Raw genomic sequence first — 24,617 nt, 5'->3', positions numbered from 1 at the left:
CATAGATCTAGTTATAGGTCAACACATACAAACTCCATGATAAACACAGATCAAAAACTTACCACAGATACACAAAAACTAGAAAGAAAGGAACACAAGCATAACACTAAAGAAAATCATCAGACCAAAGGAGAAGAGACTAAAATATGAAGAACACCTTCCTTTCATTATCCCGACAGAGTGAAACAAAAGTCAGGCAGCCCTGTACACGAATGTTCATAGCAGCTCTATTCACAGTAGCAAAAATGTAGAAGCAACCCACATGGCAATCAAGGGATGAAAAGTCACACAAAATGTGGTGATTCCCTGCAATGGAATACTATTCAGCCATAAAGCAAATGAAGTACTGATACCTGCTGCAATGTGGATGATTCTTGAAAACATGACGCTAAATGAGAGAAGACAGAGTTCCTTTCTGCGTGATACCATTTATGTGGAATTTCCAGAATAGGTAAATTTATACAAAAAGAAGCATACTGGTGGTTGTCAGGGGCCAGTGGAAGGAGAGAATGGAGATTGACATCTTAATGGGACAGAGTTTCCTTAAGGTATGATGAAAATATTTTGGGATAGAATTGATGGTTACACAACATGATTGCACTAAATGCCATTGGATTGCACACCTTAAAATGGTTATGGTTAATTTTATGCTATGTGAATTTTACCCCCCCCCCCAAAAAAAAGAGCAATGCAGCACAGATAGCCACTGGCCCAGGAAGAGAAGAACACTATTTTGATCTCACTGGTTTGGGAGGATACAATCATAAGTAAGGGAAATATCACAGAAGTGGAGGGCTGGACTGGCAATTTTAATTCAAGGAAGGAAGAGGAGGGCAGGGGTGAGGAGTGGAGATGAGGACAAGGGAGGAAGGCAGGGGACCTGGTTCTGATGCTGCTGTTCGGAGTAAGCTTGGATCTAAATCTTTCCCTCTTTGGAGCCTCAGTTTCCCTAACTGTGCTAGAGGTGGTGGTAACACTAAGTTACTGAAGGTATTTCTTGACCCTGAAGAGTCCTCAGTCAACAATGCAGGTCATCTGGGGATGAGTGGCATCTACAGCAGGCTGGATGAAGGAGAGACTACAGAAGGGACCTTCCCAGGGAGAGAGTGAGCAGGGAGGAGTCAGGAGGCCTGTACACGTTAACTCCGGACAGAGGCAGGGGCTGGGTGGAAGGACTCCGAGAGGATCTGCATCTCTTCTCACCCTCCACCGTGAGGCAGGAAGCAGACCTGGAATGGAGGGCACACTCTCCCCAGCCCCTCTGTCTTTGGCGTGAGGTCGATGTCTTCCAGGGCCTTGGGAGGGCCCAGGGAGTTCTGCAGCATGGAGGTCAAGAAGAGGAAGAGCTCAGCGTGGGCCAAGCTCTCGTCCAGACAGAGGCATTTTCCTGAGGATACAAATGGAAGGTGTGTCATTGTGGGGAGTCCTTGAGAAAACTGCCCCATCCCCATGATTCTGAGATATTTGCATGCTCGTTTACATAAATTTGCATATGAAGTGCTTTCTTGTCCTCAATACCAACACCACCAGTGTGCCTGTCTGCGTGTGTGTTGGAGGGGAGTGCATTTCTATCTCAGTCCTACCTCTTCTCAATCTGCACCATATGGTGCCCTCCTCTGCTCCTGGTACCTGGTCCTTGCCTGTCTCGCGCTCTCTCATTCTCTGTTTCTCTGGTTAAGTATACTCTCAACTAAGCCAATTTATGAGAAAATGTGAACTGGGAAAAACCCCTGGTAGCCTGTCCCACTACGAGGAGCCATGAGAGAGAGGTATAGGGGAGCTGAAACCTCTGGCGCATCCTGGACTGATACACAGTAAGTAGTTGGACACTTGTATCTGCATTGGCTGTTAGAATAGTGACCTACTTCTGATCAGCTGGTGCACAGCCTTTGCTCTCAGCTCCTGAGTGCCCTCCCTCTTCTGGTCCCCTTGGCCCTCTTCCCAGCCCCTCCGCAGTCCTGCCCACAATCAGCAGCGAACAGAGTAAGCCTCCCAGACCCAATTCCCACACCACAACCAGTGGAAGTTCTGACTGCTCATGGCCACGTCATGCTTGATAAAGATTTTAAAAGCACCCCACCCACCCTTGCCTTCATTTTTCTGACTCTCATATGCTCTATTCATATCTTCCTGCAAGATGGGGTTAACCATCACGAAAGTCCCATCTACATGGAGCCCTGAGTATCCACTACTGATTTCAGCACAGGCCGTGTCCACTGGAATATCCAAGGATGGGACCAATGTGTCCCTGGACTGGGCCACAGTTTGAACTTCCTCCAGTTGACCTGCAATCCCATTGGGAAAGAAAGGAGGCCAGAGAGCTGCCCGGCATACGTGGTAAAGTTCATTACAGTGCATAAGTATTCACAGTGCATCTCTGGGTGCATAAACATGTCTACCATATTGAACTTGGATGGGACTTGCTTTGTCCAATGAGATGAGGGCTAAATTGACACATGTCGTGCTGTTTTCCCTGTTTCTTCAAGTGTCAGGATAGAGTCCCCATTTGCCCCTATCTCTACATGCCTGTGATAGTCTGGGATGGGCATGTTGCTTGAGCACAAAAATAACTTTCTGGCTTTATTGCTGAGGTATTCAGGGTGTCTGTCACAGCCCAGCCTGTCCTGACAAACAGATCATGACTTCCTAAGGGAACTTGGGAAAGCCCTCCCTCTGCCCTCTGGGCCTCCCGTGTTCCACTTCTGCAAGAGAGTGATGATTCAACACTAAGACATCCACCGTTTCTTCAAGAGTTCAAAGGAGAAAAACAATCTGATCATCATGATGGGAGCTGAAAAGATATTTGAGAATATCAACACCTAATCCTGATTAAATCCTGTTGTAAAATGGGGTGGAGGGGATAGTTCCCTAATTTGATTTAAAATGGAGAGAAGTATATGGAAGAACAAACCATTAAATACCTGGAATAGGCGATAGCCATCAACAAGCTTAATAGAGAAGATAAACATATTCCCCTTAAAGTTAGGAGTTAGACAAGATTGTTCACTATGACTACTGCTACTTCACACGATTCCAGAAAGTGCTAATTCATGACATTAGGAAAAACATGCCATGTGACTTTAACCTAAGAAAGCTGAGAAACAATTAAATCAAAATATCATCATTTGCAGACGCTAACACCAATTACTTGGAGAACCCAAGAGAATAAACGAAAAACTGTTAGTTACAAAAGAAACATAAGGAAATTGCTCAGTTTTGACAGAAATAGACACCCCAAAAGCCCAGTGGATTTCTGATATACTATTAAACAATGTAAAATACTATGTTAGAAGAGTATTATGGACTGAATTGTGTCCTTCCAAAATGTGTGTGTTGCAGCCCTAACCCCTAATGTGATAGTATTTTGAGAAGGGGCCTTGGAAGGTCATGGGGTTTAGATGAGCTTGTTAGGGTGGGGCGTCCATGATGCGATAGAGTTCTTATAAGAACAGGAAGTGAGATAAACAGCAAGGCCCTACTGTACAGCACAGGGAACTATATTGAATACCCTGTAATAACCTATAATGAAAAATAATATGAAAAGGAATATATATGTATATTTATGTATAGTTGAATCACTGTGCTGTACACCAGAAATTAATACAGCGTTGTAAACCAACTATACTTCAATTAAAAAAAAAAAAAGAAGAAGAAGAAGAGATACCAGAACCTCACTCTCATATGAGGACACAGCAAGAAGGCGGCCATCTGCAAGCCAGGAAGAGAGACCTCGCCAGAACCCGACCATGCTGCCACCCTGATATCGGACTTCCAGCCTCCAGAACTGGGAGAAAATTAATTTCTGTTGTTCAAGCAGCCCACTCTATGGTATTCCGTTATGGTGGCCTGAGTTGACAAAGAGATTCCATGAATAATAGCAGCAACTCCTCCCATATTTCTTAGAAATAAATTTAGTAAGAAATATGCAAAACCTAGTTAAAAAAATTAAAGTTTAGGATGTCACCAAGTGATACAAGAAGAACTAAATGGACACATTCTTGTTTTGTCTGGGATATATCAAACATGCAGATTTGTCAGAGCTACCGGAATCAAACTACAAATTCAGGTTAATCTTGATAAAATCCCAGTGATACAGTTTTTTGAGATTTTGACAAAATAATTCTAAAGTATACCTGGAAGAAAAATAACATGTGTGTGTACGTGAAAGAAAGAAGAGTAATGGAGAGTGATTAGCACCTGTAAAATATCAAAACATATGTGCATATATAATAATTCAAACAAACAGTATTATATAGCTAGAAAAGACAGACCAGTGAATCAGTGTGGATATTTTTTTAAAAACAGAAATAGACCTAAATAGATTAAAAAATTGAGACATAAATTTCAAGTCAGTGGCTGAAAGTTGAATTGTTTGAAAAGTGATTGAATCAGGGTGCTTGCACAGCCCTGTAAGCGAATATTCCTTAAATTTGGGGGCCCTAAGTGCCTCCTGGATGTCACTCTAGTCCAGGACTTGATTTTAACAATGAAACTGGCTAACAAGAAATAAATCAATGAGTTCTCCTTCTTTCTCCTGCCTTCTGTTCCCTTTCTTCTTTCTTACTGTTCTTTCTACTACCTACCTACATATCTATCTATCTATCCATCATCTACCTTTGTGTCTGTGCAAATATTAATTAAAATTCTGATGGACATCTTCGGAATATTAATAGGTCTGGTTTTGGTGGTAAATTACTGATGATTTTTCACTTTCAACTTTTACTTCCTTGTTTGTATTAAAAATTGAAAAAAATAGTTACTTTAATTTTAAAAGAAAAACTGAAAATGCCTTTCCCCATTCTTGGCACATAGCAGATGCTTGATAATGGATCTAATTTTGGTCTGTTCTGTGTTTGCAAGTGCCTGCATTGTGTGTCTTTGTCTCTCTCTTTCTCTCTTTCAGTTAGTCTCCATCTTCCTTCCACATCACACCTCCTCCTTTTCCTTCCACCTCACACCATCTTTGTCTCTGTAGATGTTTTGCTTTCTCTTTCCTTCAGAATCCTCATCTCTTTCTGAAATATTCACACAGTGTTTGGGGTTGGACAAAGGGAATCACACACGGTGGGGCAGGGTGAGCAGGGGTTCCCATAGGAAGAGGAAGGGCATAGCTTACCCATGGAGAATGGGATGAAGACTTCCTGCTTCCTGAAGTTGCCTTCTGCATCCAGGAGGTGGCCAGGGTAGAAAGCATCTGGCTTCTCAAAGTGGTGTGGGTCTTTGAGGGCAGAGCTCAGGATGCAGTATACAGTAGTGTCCTACGAGGACGCCAAAGACAAGGGGACTCAAATGGCCACCCATATGGAGTAGCTGAATCTATTGTGGTGAATTCACATCTACAGCTAATAATAAGCCTCACCCACTGTATGGCTCTACAGTTAGAGGCAGAAGTGTTGAAATAATTCTGCCTCATTTACAATAGTTGTGTCCCACCTTCTAGAGATCCTCACCGTCTTCCCCAAGATACTATGGACTTCTTTGTGATTCATCAACTAAATGGTTCACAACTAGCCCAGCAGAAGCCTCCAAGGACTTGACTCCAGGACTAGGGCCAGAATATAATCTGATGGACGCTGCCTCTTGGGTGATTACACATTGTAAATATCATCCCTAGGTACATCTACACTGGGAACATTTGCAATGGTGGGAAAAATGAGTTAGTATCATAAACGTTGATCTGACAATATATCTACAGCATACTGTTACATTAAAAAAAAGGAAAGCCACACTTACACACAAAATAAAACAAGTTGCAAATTGGACATAAAAATAGGAGGGGAAGGTGACATGCACACTGAATATACAAGTTGCAAAGTGATAGACACAGTATGAACCAATCTTTGTGTATATGGATATATTTGTTGTATATGTTCATATAAACTTAAGGTAAATGTGGAAGAAGAAACATCGAATTGTGAATGTCTTCTCATGAAGAAGAAAGGTAGGAGAGATGATAAAATAGCTTTTAAAAAAACTATTTAAAAACCATTGTACAAGTTTCAATAAGTATATGGTACATTCTTCAGCAAACCTAACATCGTATAAAGGTAAAAATAAATAAGACAGAACAAAAGAGAAAGGACTTGTCTATACTTCTAACATCTTCCTCCCTCCCGTGATAATCTGGAAATTCCACCAACCAGAGACATGAAACATAAGACTACGGGCAGACAGCACCTTCCAACCAAGATTCCATACCCCTGATGGTCTCACCTTAGGGAGATAATATCCCCGGAAGTGAGTGTCCTTGATGACTGAGTGGGGGATACTGAAGGGGAAGATGTCATTGAATCTCTGAACCTCGTGGATGACAGCATTTGTATAAGGCATTTTTGCCTGATCTTCAAGGGCTGGGAGACAGTGTTCACCAATCACTCTGTCGACTTCTGCCTGGATTTTCTCTAAGAATGGTTAAGGTGGGAAGGGGAGACATCAATAAATGCCCATAAACAGTGGGCTCAACCAAGTGCCCTAAAAAATGACCTACAGCCTGATGGGAGGGTCTTGTAAACTCTTTACTAAGATGTTGGGTTATAGTTCCTTCTCAATAAAAGCTCTGAGAAAGAAAGTCGACGGCTTCTTTGTGGGGAAGTCTTGTCTGATGTTCCAGTCTACTTATGATGGGAGGGACTTGGGTAAAGATGTGTGGGTGGAAATTTATTTAACATTTAAGGACGCCTTTTTTTTTCCAACTGAAAATGAGTAGTGGCTGAAACTGGTGTCATATCCTTTTGTCCCGCTGACTTGCTATGTGATCTTAGATAAGTCATTCTCCACTCTGGCCTTAAATTCATTCCTATAAAATAATGGAGTTTGATCAGATAAGAGTTTCTCCAAGGCTGACCTGCAGACCATCAGCATGAGAACCAATGGAGGGGTTTTTAATTAGTTGTACACCAGCAATATACTTCACAAAGTCAAGTTCTTTGTCATCCTCAAAGTGACAACCCCAGAGAGTTGCGTCAAGAGCCATGTACTTTTGTAGATAGCAAAATGCGCTGTGAATACTAATGCTTTATGACCGGAACATTCTTTGTAAAACATAAATCACCTTAAACAATCGCCCAAGAATTTTGCAAATTACAAGACACTTCATAAGTACAAATATCTTCTAAACCAGAGGGTATTTCACTGAATGAATAATATTTTGCAAACCCAAGAGTGCTTGGTCAACTTCAAAGAACTTTGTCTGCAGCAAACCTATGTTGTAAGTTACAAATCCCTGTAGGGGTGGATTTTTTTGTTTTTCAGACGGCTCAGGACAGAAGCGTATGTCTTCACCCATCACCCAAGCACCTTCTAGCATGGCCTCAAAGACCTTCAGCCTTCCCTAGATCCCACTTACCATAAGCCCAGCTCACCTAAGACATCTGGGTTCTTAAGAAGGAGTAGAAAACCAAAGCTGAGCGTGGTACCAGAGGTCTCTGTGCCAGCGAAGAACAGTGAGAGCACCGTGTCGACGAGATTCTTCTGGTGGAGCGCGTTCCTGGATGGGGCAACGGACATTCCTTAACATCTCTCCTTGCAAAGATTCCCAGTATCAGGGTCTTCTTATTTCCCTGAGAACACCATGTTACTCTGTGTCCGTTATTCTTTTTCCTTGTCCTTCTTTCTCTAATCAAGGCTGACAATGCACCAAAAGGATGAGCTCGAGAGCCAAAATACCTGGGTTCAAACTCAGGCACTAGCTGGGTGTCTTTGGGCAAGGAACTTAACCTCTCTGTACCTTAGTTCGTCACCTGGGGTTGTTTGGATATAATGTATGATGTGCTCAAAGAACAATAGGCATTAATTTAAAAAAAAAATTTCTGGGGAAGAGGTAATTAGGGGTTTTTTTTGTTTTTGTTTTTTAAGGAGGTTCGGGATTGAACCCAGGACCTCATGTATGCTAGGTGTGCGCTCTACCGTTTGAGCTATACTTTCCTCAGGAATTAAGTTTTTGTTATTTTTCTCTCTGTCCTCGGATACCATTGCACTCCTGATTGGCCCTTGCTGCTGTCACTCCAGCGGTCCTAGTGAAGATGCTTAACAGCTGTTACCTGCACTTGCCATACCAATCAGAAAAGACGTCAGCCTCCAGCCAATCGGAATAGACCTGGGCCTCTGACCAGTCAGAACAGAGTCGGATCTCGGCCTGTCAGAATTCGGGGGAAGGCTGAGCAGAGACTCAGGGAAAACTTCTTGGCCCACAGGTTCACTCAGTTCGTTACTACCTCTTTAAAGGCATATTCCAGGAGGAAGACTTGGGGAGGCTGAGGGAGGAATGGGCAGCAGAGGGGTTGGACCACTGGCTTTCTTGCTAATCCTTAAGGAAGTATTTCAACATTTAAAGAACACGTACATCGTACCCAAACGCACGAACTCAGTGGCAGTAGTGCGGCCGTCAGTCTCTTTCCCACCCACCCGCAATCCGGTGCAGCCCTTGCTTTGTCCATGTAGAGCAGGAAGGAATCAATGAAGTCCTTTGGGTCACTGGGGTCCAGCGTCTTCCGGTGCCTCTCAATGTTCTCAGTGACAAAATCTCCCAGTTCTTGAATGATGCTGTGCAAGCGAGTGTGTGTGCCAGGAAAGTGTTTCATGATGTTCGAGAGGAGCTCGAACACCTGTAAGGCGGCAGGGAAGACCCTGAACCCGTTCTGTTCTCTGAGCTGGTGCCGTGGGTGTAGGTTTTGTGCGCTGCATCATTCACCCCGTGGGCTTGGAGAACATGCATCCCAGCCGAACAGACACACACACAAACACACACACACACACACACACACACACACACACACACACACACACACACAGTGGTGCATGAACCTCTGCAGCCTGCCCCAGTCACTCTCACATCTGCTGAGGCTTCTTCTCTCAAAGTCCACTCTACTCGGAGGCCTGGTTTCCACCCCAACATGGACTGACGGCCTCACCTGGGAGGGTGCAGGGGTTAGAGTGTCGCACATAGACCTGACCTCTTGATCCCTTCTGGTTTTGGTGTTCAGGACAGAAAGCATCTTATCTCTTCCCAGAGTCCACCCACCCTGTCCCACTGTGGAATCTTTGGCCTCACCTGGCTGTAGGAGGAGCTGAAAATGGTGGAGATATCATTCAGTAAATGTAGCAGCCGTGAGAATCTGGGGTCCTGGTAATTAAAGCTCTCTCCAAAGACAATGGAGCAGATGATGTTGGCCATGGTGGAGTTAAAGAGGATGTGGGGATCCAGATAGGCCCCTGAGGAGGAGAGGTCTGTCGTGGGGTGGGGGGTCCCCTGCATTGCCCTCCTGGGTGGCTCTGACCTGGCTGGTGCCATCCTGGCTTTTTTGATTTCTCTGTCTTTCTCTTGGCCACCTCGAATTTCATCGAGTCTTTGCATCTCACCTTTTCTTTCTGAGAGGCTCCACCTCTGCGTCTCTTTTTGTTTCCCTTGGTCTCTGTCTTGGTCGGACTTTCTCTGGTCTTTGGCCCTTTATTTCAGACTCAGCCCCTTCTTCTCTGTTCTCTCTCTGCTCATGCCGTCTGTCCTGATGCCCCGTCTCCTCAGCCTCACTGACGTTCTGTGTTCCCTTGACTCTCTGTCTCTCTTTACCTTTTCTTTCTAGGTCTTTTCCTTGCTCGTTCTGCTCCTGGGTTCATTTTGGTGGTGTCTTCAGTTTCTCTCTGTCTGCTTTCTCTGCCTCTCTCTCTCTCTCCCTCCGAGTCTCTCTCTCACTCTGTCTCCCTTATCCTCTTTCTCTTTTTCTGTCTCTGTCTCCTTCTCCCCTCTCTCCCTCAGTCTGTCTCTGCATCTCTCTCTCTCTCTCTCTCTCTGTCTCTGAATCTCTCTCCAGCAGTCACATCCTCTCTCTGTCTTCATCGCAGCTTCAACTCCTTGCCCTGGGCTCACCCTGGAATCTCCGCAGCTCCTCCACCAGACACTGAGCCTCCTCCTTGATTCGGTCCTCGATCCTCCGCTTCCCCATCCCAAAGCCCTTTAGGGTGGCCAGAGAGAATCGGCGAAGAGCTTTCCAATTCTTTCCACTGGCAAAGACCACACCTGATTGGTGGGGTGTGAAGGAAAGGTTGAGAAGACAAACAAGATGTCCCCTCCTCCTCTCCACAATCCTCACCCCCACTCCACTCACCAGTTCCCTGGAAGATGGGCTCAAGGACAGTGATGTGCCCTCAGCCTGAGAAAGCCTCAGCGCCATCCACCAGGGCCTCCCTCACTGCCTCGTACCCCCACAGGATGACGACCAGCCGTGACTCCATGTAGATGGTGAAGACATTCTCATATCTCTCCCACAGCTGTTGGAAGAGTCTAGATCACTCTCTGACCCTAGAGAAGGGTGTCCATGCTCACACCTTGTCACACCTTCCACCGTATCTTAACCTGCCAGCTGCAGCCCCATTGGGAAGAACAGAGACTTGAAGTCTGTGGTCCCCTCCAAGCTTCACACCTACCCCCTCACCCCAAGCATCCTCCTCTCTTGGCTTTTCCAGGAACCCTCCCAGCTTTGGATTTAAGAATTCCAGAGACTCCTCACGTCCCGGCTCTAGGACCTCTCCCTCCCATCCCACGCAGGCTGCAGTTCAGAGTCTCGAGTCTATCAGAATTTCTCTCTCCAGTCAACCTGGCCTCCATTCCTTCTCATGGGAACACTTACAAGCTTCTCTAGAGGGCACGCAGGACCAGATGGTGGCTGAAGAAGTGGAAGAAGACAGTCCCCAGAGGGGCTGTGAAACCCCAGCGGTAACTGAGCCCCGGCTCCCTTGCTGCCTGTGAGCTGTTTACGACGCCCCCACCTCCTGCCTTCCACCCCCTCTTCCATCTCACCGCCAGTAAGGCCTTCAGAAGGCCCTTGTGGCTCATTTGCAAAATGTTTCCCAGGAAGGGCAGAGGCCATGGTCCGGGAGGGAGGCGGCCTGGGAGCTGCGGTGGCCCCAGAGGAGCAGGAGGCCAATGAGGATGAGAAACAGGATGACAGAAAGCGCCATGGTCCTCCCTTCGCCTGCCTTCCGCCTTGCTGCCCTTCTTAAAAGGTAGGCTGCTCTGTTGTTTGTTTGTTTATTTTCCTGTGGCTTGGTGGAGGTTGTGTCAGAAACCTACCTCAGCGGAGCTCCTGCTGAGTCTCCAGAGGCAACAGGGAGCCCAGGGCAGCAGGCCTTGCAGAGGTCAGGAAATTTAGCACATCAGATGGACCCCAAGCCAGCGTCCTACGGACCCCTGACTGGCTGGAGATATCTTAGTGGTCACAGCCCTTAAGCAGGGAGCATGTCCCGCCAGGAAGGGAGGTGGTGTCAGCTGGAGAAATATGCGGAGGCTGGGTTTGGGCTGATTGCATTGCAAGGGTGGCTTTCAGCCAGTTTTGACAGAGAGTGACATTGCGTCAGGAGGGGCTGGGATGAGCTGGCCAGCAGAATTGAGGCATCCTGAGCCCACGGAGAGTGGGGATTTATCTGGGCGTCTGTGCAGACTGAGGTATGCGAAAGAGACGTGGTCTGATGGGGAGTCCTAACTCCATGTTGCCTAGGTTTGGGGGTTTTCTGACTCATTCATTCATTCACTCCTCGGCAAATATTTTGAACACCTGTCACATGCCACACACTGCTCCAGGTGCTGAGAGCAGAGTGATAAACAAGACAAGTTTTCCTTCATGGAACAGGCATTGAGGTGAAGGAGCCATTCTCACCTTCTGAAAAGATCACCAGTGACCTGGTAATAAATGGGTCCCACGTAAAAAGGCATGGATCACCACCTGACCCAGGGATGCCAGGCTTTGGGTGTTTATTTGAGTCTCAGGGGTTATGAAAGGGAGTATCGGGGAATCCAAGGTCCCAGTGTAGAGCTGCACAGCTCAGGGGGCAGTGGGCGTAGGGGTCCATCATAGAAGGAAAAGGTGGGGAGAGGCAGGAAGATGAGGATGAGGGAGGACTCCGCTGTGTATAACCATGGTCCCCAACATGGATGTACCTCGAAAACATCACACTAAGAGAAAGAAGTCAGACACTAAAGAGCACACATTTCATGATCTGTTTGTATGAAATATGCAGAACAGGCAAATCCAGAAGGACTGAGAGCAGATGGGTGTTGCCAGGGATGGAGCAGAAAGGAGAATGGGGAATGAGGACTGACGGGGACGGGGTTTTCTTCTGGAGTCATGAAAATGTTTGGCACTAGTGATGGTGAGTGCTCAACATTGCGAATGAACTAAATACCACTAAATTATACACTTTAAAATGGTTAGTTACTTGATGTGAATGTCAACTTCATTTTAAACTGTATGTCAGGGGCAGAAAGGAGCTGTGTGAAGAATTTGAGGTCAAGAGCCAGGGAGACAGGGTGTGAATCTTGCTTCTCTATTCACTAGCCATGTGTCCTTGGACAACTGATGCCATTGTCCGGCCTCTGTTTATCCATCTGTATGATGGGCATGACCATTGTGCCCACCACATGGAGCTACTGGAAGGAGGACTCAAGTGAGATTGTGTATGCACAGATCATGGTGCATAAGGAGTTAATAAATGGAAGTTCTCACTGTTCCGAGGAAGAGAGAAGTCACTCAGGGTGAGCTGTGACCTGAGAGGCGGAACGACAGAGAGACCCTGAGCTAAGATTCCCCCTTTAGTCCCAGTTTCTTTATTGTCACCACTTCTTGGATTCTATTAACAGGGGAAAGGAAAACTTCTCTGATACCTTAGAAGAGCTGCAGCAGGATGAGAGGGGGTGAGACTGCAGATGGGACTTTCCCAGGGAGGTGGCACCCAAGGAGTGGGAGGATGCTGGCTTACAGCTGGTCTCTCAGAGGCAGCAGAGAGGGAGAGAATCAAAGGGCCATTCTCTGCAGAGGTGGGGACACACATGACCCTGAAAGGGTTGGACCCCCTTCCCTCAGCCCCTTTGGCGGGGCAGGAAGCGGATCTCGTACGTCGGGGGCACTGTGCCCACACCACTCTCCTTGGGTGTGAGGTCGATGTCCTCGGGGACCATGGGGCTGGCCACGGAGAAGTTCTGGAGGATGGTGGTGAAAAAGATGAATAACTCGGCACGGGCGATGCCTTCGCCAAGACAGATGCGCTTCCCTGTGGGCACAGAGGTTTGCAGTGTTGACAGGGGGCGGATGCACATTCTTTGCCCTGTTGCATCCCAAAGCCCGGACACCTGTGTCCATTGCAATAGATTCACATGGGATTGGCCCTTAACCTGCAATTCATGGTAGACTCTTAGAGCATTCCCAAACCCTCTGAAAGCAGGTGCAAATCGCTGGGTGGGTATGCCTTGAGCATTTTTCCGGGACAGAGTTTGTAGATACAGTTAGATTTCCAAAGCATTCAGTGGCCCCACAGAACATGAGGAACCACTTCCATTTGGGTATGTGTGTGTGTGTCTGTGTCTGCGTCCACATGTAGCTGTGTGCATACGTCTGACTTAACATTTTTAATGTCCCTCATATCTCATATGGGAAGAATGGTATCTATCCTGTAGGGCTATTGTGAGGTTAAAGAAGTTAATGTTTGTTAAAATTCTTAGAATAACACCTGGCCCAGACTAAGGATCCTATACATGTAGTTAGTACCTCATGTATGTTTCTCGGTGTGTGTGGTGGGGCATGTGTGTGCGAGGTTTGTATCTGGACTGTCTATGTTTGTGTATCTCTGGGTTTTCTTCTTATCTCAGCCTGAGAGTCATGGCCTCAAGAGTTCTGGAAAGAGCCAAATTGTACATAAAACTGTGAATAGGACTGATGCACATGGGAATGCGCATCTCTGGCTTCCATCAGATTCTCAGAGGCATGAAGACCACCCCCTTCTCCTCAATAGTTATAAACCACTGGCTTGAAGAGAAATGAGGACAAGGGAAGCCAGAAAAACAGACAGGAACACTGAGAGCCTCTCCCTTGTTTTCATGGTTCTTAATCTGCAAGCCGACAACCTTGGGAAGGTCATTTCAAGGATGCATTTCCAGACATTTCCTAAGCCTTCCAATTTGTTAGACGTTGTACCTGAGTGCAGGTGTCTGGGGGAAGGGTCCACATCTCTTTGGCATATCCAAAAGTGGGGACATGTGAACTTAGAAATACAGGGCCACAGCTGGTTCTTCTCCTGTAACTGGTTCTGCAACCCAACTCTTCCCGGGCAGCCTGACTCCAGCTCCCTCCCTCCCACCCCGCACTCCCCATCCCTGGGGTGGTCCAGTTGGATGCCCTTTGGCTCTTTTGACACCTTTTGGCTGGCTCTGTCTTTCTGTCCCCAGCCATCTGCCTCAGTCTTTTTCCCTGTCTTTACTTCCTGTCAGGCTCTGTTTCTCTGTTTCTCCTCTTTTTTTCTGCTTTCAGTCTTGCTTAACTCTCTGTCTCTGTCTATTTGGATATGATTTTGTCTGCAGTTCTCTCTTATTTTTCATCTCCCTCTACTGTTCCTTTTTCTCTCCTTCAGTGTTTCTCCTTCTCTGCTTAGGCAACTCTTCTTTTCCTCTCTCTGTTTCTCTCCCCCTTCTTCCTCTCTCTCCTCCTCCTCTCCCTCCATCTCCCTCTATTAGGGTACATTCATTCTCTGTCTCTTTCTGCCACTGTCTCTCCTGTCTCTCTCTCCCTCTGTCTCTCTTTGGCTCTCTCTCTCTCTCTCTGTTTCTCACTCACTCTATCCTTCTCTGTCTGTCTCTGTCTTTATTTACCACATCTCTGCTTCTCTCTAAAGTTAGGACAGGACTATTGAACACAGAAATTGACCCTTACCCCACTACCCAACATGCCCCCTAACTCTCACTTAATATGAAGTGAAGGAGGTGGCCATTGCACTAGGCAGAGCCAGGGGCCCTGGGTCTCTGAAGTCACTGGTGTAATTCAAGACTAGGGATTTGATGCTAAAGTAAGGTCCCACTTTTCTCCCAAAGGATGAGGACCCTGGGCATTGGGATTTTTTCTGGGTGGGGCCAAAGAGTAGAGAATGGGGATAGAGACAAGTCAGAGCATGTCAAGACCCTCCCTGCCTCCCCAGTGCCTACAGGACAAATCCAGACTCCCCCCAGTTTTCAAGATCCTGCCCAGCTAAGCAGTTCACCCTTATCCACTTCTGTAATCCACACCCATGTCTTCCTGAGCTCTAGTTTTCCAGATGGACCATGCTGTCTTCACCTTCAGCCTCTGCTCCTGCTCTTCCTGCTGATGGAAGCCTCCAGTGGCTGACTGATGGTCACCCATGATGTCTTAGCTTAGAAGCCAGTGCTTCAGGTAAGCTTTTCCTCACCAACCCACCCAGAGTAGTCAGTCCTTCCTACTTTGTGTTCCCAAAGTCCCCTTTGGAGCACTTATCACAGTTGTGATTAATTATATTAATAATAGTTGCCCCAATGAACACTTACTTTGTGCCCAGCAGTTCTAAGTACATTGCAGGCTGTAATTCATTTAATTAGATACTATTTTGTGACCATATGATTAATGCCCATCTCCCCTGTTGGACTGTAATTTTCCTGGGGCGGGAACTATGTCTTGATGTGACTTGTCTGATGTGCTATCTTCAGTCCCCTCTGAAGCAAGAGATATTTTACACCAATGTGTAAAGAGGTTAAATATAGTCTCCCAAGGTCCAGCTCACTAGGATGTGCCTTGGAGATAAGATCTCACTTCTCAAGCCCCTTCTAAGGCTGTAGTGAAAATGAGATGAATTAATGCAGGGAAAGCAACTGGCACATACTAATTGCTCAATAAACAAAGAACTCTCCTTGATAGTCTCAAGGAGGGGATGGCACTTGCCCTCTGGAATGCAGATCCAGCTTACCTAGGGAGAAGGGCATAAAAGCGTCATTTTTCTTCAGTGCCCCGTTGGCATCCAGAAAATGGTCAGGGTTGAAGGCATTTGGTTTTTCAAAGTAACGGGGGTCATGAAGAGCAGAGCTCAGGATGGGATATACTTCTGTGCCCTGAGGGAGAGTCACAAGATTAAAAGATATTACCATTCTTTCCCCACACCACCTCCAAGAAAGAAAGAAGAAAGAAGGAAAGAAGGAAAGAAAGAAGGAAAGAAGGAAGGAAGGAAGGAAGGAAGGAAGGAAGGAAGGAAGGAAGGAAGGAAAGAAAGAAAGAAAGAAAGAAAGAAAGAAAGAAAGAAAGAAAGAAAGAAAGGAAGGAAGGAAGGAAGGAAGGAAGGAAGGAAGGAAGGAAGGAAGGAAGGAAGGGAGAGAAAAAGAGAAATGAGAGTGATAAAACCAAAAAAAACCAAAAGGTCAAGTTTGGAGATCGAGATCCCAGGATGCCCACACAAAGGAGATGCAGGAGCCCAGTGGGATGATGTACCTTGGGGAGGATGTAGCCTCGGAAGTAAGTGTCTTTGGTGACCATGTGGGGAATGCCAATGGGAATGAGGTCTCCGAATCTCTGAATCTCGTGGATGACTGCGTCAGTGTATGGCATTTTGGCTCGATCCTCAAGGGCTGGTGGGCGGTGTGAGCCAATCACCTGGTCAATCTCCTTGTGGATTCTTTCTGCAGAGGAGTGGGATGAGTGAACCTCATTTAAAGAAGCATTTCAGTAAGGACACTCATTTCTATGGGCCAGTGAACCAGGAAAAAACCTGTAGGAGAGGGTTAGATCATTGCCATCCCCAAGAGTAACCAGCTTGGGGTGGGGGGAGAAAGCTACAAGAACTCTCACCCACTGATGTCTGATGAATGTTACGGATTCTCTCCCAACACGCACAGGTACACACACACACACACACACACGCACACACACACCACAATTTTGCATAGAATTTCAGATTAAAAACTCAAGGCTATGAATCTGTCAAATCTCCTCCTCTAAGATGAGTAGAAAATGAGCTAATATTTATTGTGTGTGTATTACAGATGAGGCATTGAGCTAGGTCCTCAGGAATATTAAAGGAAAACAGATCAATAGATTAACCCAGGAACAACTGGATAAATCAATCAATACATCAATCAGCCAATAACTCAGTGGATTAATTCACGAATGGAAAGGCTGATGAATGGAAGAACATTAATGAATGGATGTATTAGTACTTATCAATCAAAGATTAATTAATGAATCATTAATTAATAAATGGCTCATAGACAAATAAATAAATGAACCTGATTAACCAATAAATCACATGAATGGTTGGATGGCTAAATTTATGATGAAAGAATAAATTTAAAAAATAGGTAAAAAAGGAATAAATAGATGGGTGGATTGAATGGTAGATGAATAAATGAGTGAATTATTAAATAAATAAATAAAAGGATAGATGGATGGGGAACTGAAAGACTGACTGATGGAAGGATTAAGGTATGTAACCTAGTTTTAGAAAAACAGATGGATGCATGAATGAATAAATGAGCCAATGAATCAACGACAAATAGTTCATTCAATGAAGAACTGTTTCAAAGGATCAACAAATGAATCAACCAACCCCAATAAAGAAAGGAAGCACATGTCCTTAGATGAATCGCAGATGAAAGAATCTGGACATATAGGTTAAAGAATGAATGAACAGACTGTTGAATGGGCAGCTGGATGGATGGGTCAGTAGATCTTTAAGTGATGGGAGAAACAGTGGGAAGACAGATTGTCAGATTCTCCATTCTTCCATCCACCAACAAGGCTGGCTTAGTTGGGGGTCATTCAAAACCTGCAGTGCTCTTGGCTTAAGAGGGGAACACTGCCTCTCTCACTCACAGAAGACCCCTAGCTCCATTTCTGCAGCCTCAAAAAGGATCAGAAGACCCCTCCCTTAAGTGGCTGTCCCCAGCCCACTGACCTGTGACATGGGGGTATTTGAGCATGAGCAGGAATCCGTAGCGGATAGTGGTGCTGGTGGTCTCGGTGCCAGCAAAGAAGAGCGACAGAGAATTGTTGATGAGGTTCTCCTCATGGAACTCACTTTTGGGGTTGGACTTCTCCTGGATCCAGAGGAGTGGGGTTCACATCAGGGGAGGCTGGAGCCCTGCCGCTCACACGTCTCTTGGGGTCCCTCCTCCTGTTCTGGGTCTCACCCCATCTGGTCCATTTTCATTCTCCCTATGCTGCGTGTGTCCACCCATGGGGCTCCGTCTCTGTCTTAGTCTCTCTCTGCTCTGTCTTACTCCATTGCAACCCACCTCCTCATCTCTTTGGTGTTTCTGTCTCCCTTCCTCTCCCAGCCTCTTTCTGCCTCTGCAGGTCTTTTCACATGTAGCTGTATTTTGCCCCCTTGTCCTGTATTTCCTGTAACTCTCTCGCTCCTCCCTAGCCTCTCCCTCCTTTCCTCTCCTGCTCTGTTCCCTTCTGACTCCCCCTCCCATCTCCACCCTCTGATCGTCCCTTCCCCTTTTCCTCACTCTTCTACTCCCTTCCCCTCCCTTCTTCTCACCCTACATCTTTTCCTCCCTCCTCCCCCCTCCCACTGCCCTCTCCCAAACCCCACTTTGTCCATGCGGAGCAGGTAGGTGTCGATTAAGTCCCGGGGGGCCCTGGGGTCCAGGGTTTCACGGTGCTTCTGCACATTGCGGCCAATGAAGTCTTTGATTTCCTGCAGGTTATTGTAGATATGCCTGTGTGTGCCAGGAAAGTGCTTCAAGATGCTGGAGTAGAGCTCGAACAGCTGCGGGAAAGAAGGAGCTGTGAGGTCCTCCTAGGGCTGAGCTAGCCCATCACAGGGAGGGGCAGCCCGCCGCCCCCACCCTACCCCTGCCCTAGTACCTCCAAAAGAGATCTCTGTCTCCTTCTGTCTTTGTCTCTCCATCTCTCTCTCTCTCTCTCTCTCTCTCTCTCTCTCTCTCTCTCTCTCTCTCTGTATTGGAGTCCCTCACTCATTGATTTTATGTCTCCTTTGATTTGTTATTCTCACATTTCCTCTTTCTGCATCTTTCTGCCCCATCCTCAAGTCTTTTTGTTGGCCTCTGCCCCGCCTCTCTCTGTCTCTCTCCTTTCCACCTCTCCTTTTCTCCATGTGTTTCCTTCGCATCCTCCCTCTGGGCTTCTACCTCAGCCGGTTCATCTGTTTTGCTCAAACCTCTCTGACCCTTTCCACCTCTCACATCCCCCTTGCTTGGTCAGACACTGATAACATGATGCTTATACAAGACAAAGCTGCTGACTACTTAGGACTAGTTATCTATTTTGCAGCGTATGTCTCTTGCTTTGCCTGATGAGAAGTGTAATACCTAACTTGTCACAAACAATTACAAAAAATGCAGAAAGGTATAGAGTACGATGTAAAATTCCTTCTTAATCTTTCTAGAAATAACCATTGTTAACTGTTTGGGAACTCTTTTCAGACTTCTCTCTCCATGGTTCTCTGTGGGAGGAGAAAATTGAAACCACCTGTTGGGCTTGTAGCAAATACTCAGCCTGGACCCCTTTCCAGATTTTCCAGAGCAGACTTTCCAGTAGGAGGTCATGGGCATTTGTATTTGTGACAATCCTATGTGTGAATCTGACACACAGTCCTGGTTAAGCACAGTAGCCAGGCATACTGTTCTATAGTTTAATTCTTTAACTTAATATACAATAGGGGTATTTCCCGGTTAGTTGAGAAAGAGAAATTTTATTATTTTGTTTTAAAAGAGGAGCATATTACTTTGTAATCTGGGAGACATTTTTCTTAAAAACAGAAAGATGGAAGGGAAATGGGGAAAATGAAGAAATGTGGTTCCTTATTTTCATGTATCCTTGAATTTCTTCAAGTAAGGGACTTTGCCAAAGACAGAGGCGAAGATTCAGAGGAATCAGGGGCAGAAGAGTAGACCAGAAAAGTAGAGAGCCTGAAAGTCTGATTTAGTGTCTCTCTCTCTGATTCTCTGTTTCTGCCTCCTCCATCATTCCCTTTTCTTCCTCTTAGTCTCTCAGTTCCTGTTTCCCCCGTCTCTCCTTCCCTCCAGGTCTCTGTGTCCCTATCTCTCTCTGCTGTCTTTGCCCTTCCTTCAGCTCAAAGCTGCATTTCGGCTCCCCCAAAGCAGATCACCCTCATTCCCCTGCCTGGATGTCCACCCCTTCCCCACCCTCCCTCTCCCGGACCTGACTGGACAAGGAGCTGATGAGTGAAAAGGACTGAAAGATCAAGTCCAGCATCCTCAGGAACTCGGGATCTCTGTAGTCGAAGCGTTCTCCAAAGACGATGGAGCAGATAATGTTGGAGGTGGCGGATTGGAAGAAGAAGGTGGGGTCTCTGAGAGCTCCTAGGGGGAGGAGGCGGGGGTCACAGGACACGGACTCAGATGCCTGGAAGCATTTGACTGCTGCCCCATCTCTGTGTGACTCTCCTCCGCCACTCAGTAATGACAAAGAAAACAAGAATAGTAACAGCTAACAGTCGCTAGCCCATGTGATGTGCCAGGCCCCATTCTAAGCACTTCACATAATATTTAAGTCTCACCTCAAATGTGTTTAGAAGACGCAAAGCAGGCGTTCGATCAACTGTGTGTGCAAATGAAAAAATCTGCTCTCCCTGCCCTTTATCTGTCATCTCCTTTGTCTACCTCAGGAGCTCTCTGGTCTCCAGGGAATCGTTCTGCACTTGTTGGTTGACATCTATTCTTGCCAGGCCTGCCCCAGTTGGAGGGAGGATGGGCTGTGAGCCAAGAACGTCGGGTTGGTGCAGCCTCTCTCCCTGGGTCTCACCCGTCCATCTTCTCTTGTGCCCCTGCAGACCCTTTCCTGAGCCTGTCTGTCTCCAATTTTCTGTGCCTCTTCTCTCTGCCATTGTTTCTTTTTTTTTTCTCTTTTACAGATTCTTTTTTATTAGAGGTTATTATAAGATATTGAATATAGTTCTTTGTTCTATACAGCAGGAACTTGTTTATCTATTCTTAATATGAAAGAGATCATATATATGTGAATAACTGAATCACTGTGCTATACACCAGAAACTAACACAACATTGTAAATCAACAAGACTTCAATAAAAAAGAGAAAAAAATGTAAATGGATTAAATGCTCCACATAAAATCTGCCATTATTTCTTTCTGCCTCTCAGAGTCTCTTCCACTCTTTCCCTCTTTGTCTTGGTTCCTCATCTCTGTCCCTTTCTTCTCTCCATCTGAATCACTCTGTCTCCTCCTTTCTTCTCAGTCCCTCTGTCCCTCTTCCACTGTCGCTCCCTGTGGCTGCCTCCGCCCCTCCCTCCCAGCCTCTACACTAAAGAAAGGACCATGTCCCCTTATGTCACACACACACACACACACACACGTTTATGAGGAATCCAAAATCAACCAGAAGTGCCCATCAATCTTCCCAAGAGCAGAAAATCCCCGCTGACCCCGTGTTCACTACCAGCTCGTCAGCAGTTCACTCAAGGAAGGGAACATTCAGTTTATCATTTTCAAAATATCTGTAGCTTTCCCTTTTCTCTCTTTACTTTCTTTTTATATAAGTCCTGTTTGAGCCTTTAATAGAAGCAATCAACCATGAGTTGGTTTCCCTGAACACAAGTAACAACATGCTAATTAATATCTGAGTTTATGTCTTTGAGTTGTTCTTTTTTCAAATTTTATTGAAGTATAATCAGTTACAATGTGTCAATTTCTGGTGTATAGCATCATGTCCCAGTCATGCATATAAATACATATATTTGGTTTTTATATTCTTTTGCATTAAAGATTATTACAAGGTATTGAATATAGTTCCCTGTGCTATATAGAAGAATTTTTTAAATATATTTTTATATATTGTGGTTAACATTTGCAAATCTCAAGCTTCCAAATTTATCCCTTCCCACAGTAACCATAAGATTTTTTACTATGTCTGTCAGACCCCCACTGCGAGTCTGCTTCTTAAGGCTACACTCCCTGCATCTTTCCTGCTCCCTGCATTTCTCTCCTACCCATCTCTATCCAACTCTCGGCCCCGCTCTCTGTCCCTGCTCCTCAGTCCGATGGTCCCCCCAGCTCTGGCTTTTTCTCTACGTCTCTTTCTCTGCCCACGTGTACTCCTCTTTCCTTCAGTTGCTATGCACCCACAGTTTCATTGTCTTGCTCTCCTGCCCAGGCCCCTGGGGCTCACCCTGGGTGTTCTGCAGCTCCTTCACCAGAAACTGAGCCTCCTCCTGAATCCGCTCCTCCACAGTCCTCTTTCCCATCCCAAAGTCCCTCATGGTGGCCAGAGAGAATCGTCGAAGGGCCTTCCAACGTTCCCCGTTGGCAAAGACCACACCTGGGGGTTGAGGAGAGGCATGGGTTGCAGAAGAAGTTGGAAGGAGACTCCGGGTCCCTCTCAATCCCTCATCCTCCTTCCCAGACTCACCCACCCCCATCCCCATTCCGTCTTTCCTTCCTTATGCCTCTGAGTCCCTTACCATATCCTTGGAATACTGAGTCCACGACGGCGATTTGCGCCCGGCCAGAGAAGGCCTCAGCCTGGTCCACCAGGGCCTCCCGCACGGCATCTGTCCCACATATCACAACGACTGGTCTTGGTCCCAGGTACACCGTGAAGACATCCCCGTATTTTTCTTGCAGCTGCCAAGCATAACCATGGCCAGGGTTGCTTTTTGTCAGTATGCCCCTCCGTGGCCATCCCAGTTTTAAACCATTAAAACACTTCCATATACATTGGTGATTAGCCACTGCCCCAAGACCTTCCACCTCACTGCCTTTCTGCTTCTCAGGACCCAGCAACTAAAGGATTAATCCGTGAACCAGCCCTGTCCACATGATCGGTTGGTGCCTTAAGCAGACCAGATGGTTACATAGCCCTCATATCACCCCTACTCAGGTGATATTAGTTGAGTCTAGTCAGATCTCCCCCTGCATCTCAACTAAAGAATCATCCTTCCTGTGACCCAACTTCAACCTCTGGCTGCCGCCTGACAATTTCCCCAGAGAACTACCCTGAATTACCCACCCACATGGAGAACATGAAGGGAAAGTGATGGCCTTCTGGGAGTGATCATGAAATATGAAAAATCATAATATCCTTTCAGCCATTTGGGAAACTGCTCAGCAGTATTTACTGAAGCTGGACGCAGGTATACTCAGTGACTTGGCAACTTCACTCAGATACACACCCAACAAAAATGTGTGCACGTGTTCACCAAAAGAAAAAACGAGGAGATTCACAGACGTTCAGCAACATAGGTAGAGAATAAATAAATAGTCATGTAGTCATGTCGTGGAATACTATACAGCAATCAAAAAGAACAAACTACCACTAACCCCACAACAGAAATGAAACTAACAGGCATCATGTTGAGTGAAAACAACTCAGACCCAGAAGACTCCATGTGTCATCATTCTATTTATATGAAGTTCAAAAAGATAACAGGAGCCTATGGTGTGAGAATAGTGGGAGGATAGTGACTAGAAAGGGGATGGACATAAGGAGGGTCTCTGGGGACAGAATGTGTTGTTACTTATCTGTATGTCAACTATGTGACTATGCTCATTTGAGAAAATTCACTGAGCTGAGCACTTACGATTTGTGCACTTTTACCCTAAATGTGAAACTTCAATTAGAAGTTGGCTTAAGCGAGGGAAGGGTACAGCTCAAGTGGTAGAGCACATGCTTAGCATGCGTGAGGTCATGGGCTCAATCCCCAGCACCTCCATTTAAATAAATAAATAAACCTCTCTGACTTCTCCTCCCACGCACCCCCTTCGCTCACACAGATCCAGCCTCCCTGTTGTCCCCAAACATGCTGAGCCTGCTCCTGCTTCAGGGCCCTTGCACCGACACCTGTCTCTCCCTGGTACCTTCCACCTGCATCTTTCAGGGTATCTGCTGTCTTCTGTTGCCAGAGGAGAAACCTATCTGATTGGTGCCATCAGCCCTTTTTCTCTCCCTTCCATTGGCAGGCGGACACCCAGGGACTTGGTGGAGGGAGGCAGAGGAATGTGAAATTCTACTCCCCTGGCTCACATCCAGACACTTGTTCGTGCCCACTTGCCTGTTCCAGGGACAGGGCCCGTACACCTCCAACTGAGCAGGGACACCTCTGGCTGTCTGACCACCAAGCACCATGCTTCAGCTCCATGCACCTTCCTCACCCGCCTTCCCACACCCCACCCCTGAGCCTGGAAGGATACCTCATGCCTTCAGGGGAGGGATCCCAGGTACAAAGTCAGGGGGCCACCCTCAGACACCATCCATCTTCATCTCACCTTCAGGAAAGATTTAAGCAGGCCTTTTTTGTCCACCTGCAGAATGTTCCCCAGCAAGGGCAGAGGACGGGGGCCTGGTGGGAGGTGGCCATGGGCCTTTGGGCGGCCTCTGGCCAGGAGAAGCAGGAATCCCACAAGCAGAGCAAGGAGGAGGAGCACGCTGAGGTCCATGGCCCCGGTCTGGTAGACTTCCCCCTCACTGCAGCCTCTGAGCTGAGCCTTTTATTCTGAGCCTGCCTCCCCACCCAGTTGTGTAACTTCATTCCTTCCCTGACATCACCCAGGAATATGCACTTGACAGAGAGGTGCTAGGAGCCCATACTTCCTGCTCTGGCTGCCAGGCGACCTATTCATCCCCTACCTCTGCTGCTCTACCTGGGTGCTGGCAGAGATCCCATGCTAGACACTCCAAGGTCCACGTGTGTGCGTGTGTGTGTGTGTGTGTGTGTGTGTGTGTGTGTATTTTTGTGGCTATAGGAGGGCATGCGCTGTCCCTAGTTTTGGTCGTGTTTGTGTGTGTGTGCTTGCACATGCTGGTCCACGCCTGCTTGCATGCATGTGTGCTTGCACAATTCTTACATGTGAAGGAGTG

General features: G+C 46.6%; 2 protein-coding genes and 1 long non-coding RNA gene across 3 annotated transcripts; 1 reads left to right on the top strand and 2 right to left on the bottom strand.

The window, feature by feature from the left end:
- Positions 1–746: 746 nt before the first annotated feature.
- On the bottom strand, positions 747–10,968 carry LOC102510644 (cytochrome P450 2B11-like). Its single transcript, XM_014563595.2, is given in 10 exon segments — positions 747–1,387; positions 5,117–5,258; positions 6,214–6,401; positions 7,362–7,486; positions 8,404–8,603; positions 9,050–9,210; positions 9,863–10,012; positions 10,101–10,263; positions 10,793–10,884; positions 10,887–10,968. Coding segments are annotated over 10 exon segments (1,476 nt in total). The 5' UTR covers positions 10,954–10,968; the 3' UTR covers positions 747–1,199.
- On the top strand, positions 10,278–20,081 carry LOC116665693. Its single transcript, XR_004322330.1, has 4 exons — positions 10,278–10,708; positions 10,847–10,998; positions 15,062–15,185; positions 18,466–20,081. It is a non-coding gene; the product is annotated as an uncharacterized LOC116665693 (long non-coding RNA).
- LOC102506939 (cytochrome P450 2B4) lies at positions 12,568–24,250 on the bottom strand. The gene is made up of 9 exons (XM_006189823.3): positions 24,026–24,250; positions 22,222–22,384; positions 21,930–22,079; positions 19,947–20,107; positions 18,355–18,531; positions 17,710–17,851; positions 16,248–16,435; positions 15,733–15,874; positions 12,568–13,038 (listed from the first exon to the last, which is right to left on the bottom strand). Exons 1-9 carry the CDS (start codon positions 24,194–24,196, stop codon positions 12,848–12,850), a joined length of 1,485 nt encoding a protein of 494 aa, XP_006189885.1. The 5' UTR covers positions 24,197–24,250; the 3' UTR covers positions 12,568–12,847.
- Between the last annotated feature and the right edge of the window lie 367 nt (positions 24,251–24,617).

Source organism: Camelus ferus, chromosome 9, assembly GCF_009834535.1.
Source record: "Camelus ferus isolate YT-003-E chromosome 9, BCGSAC_Cfer_1.0, whole genome shotgun sequence".
In the NCBI taxonomy this organism is placed as follows: domain Eukaryota; kingdom Metazoa; phylum Chordata; class Mammalia; order Artiodactyla; family Camelidae; genus Camelus; species Camelus ferus.
Note: the sequence above shows the minus strand (reverse complement) of the source record. Positions and strands in the feature narration are given on the sequence as shown.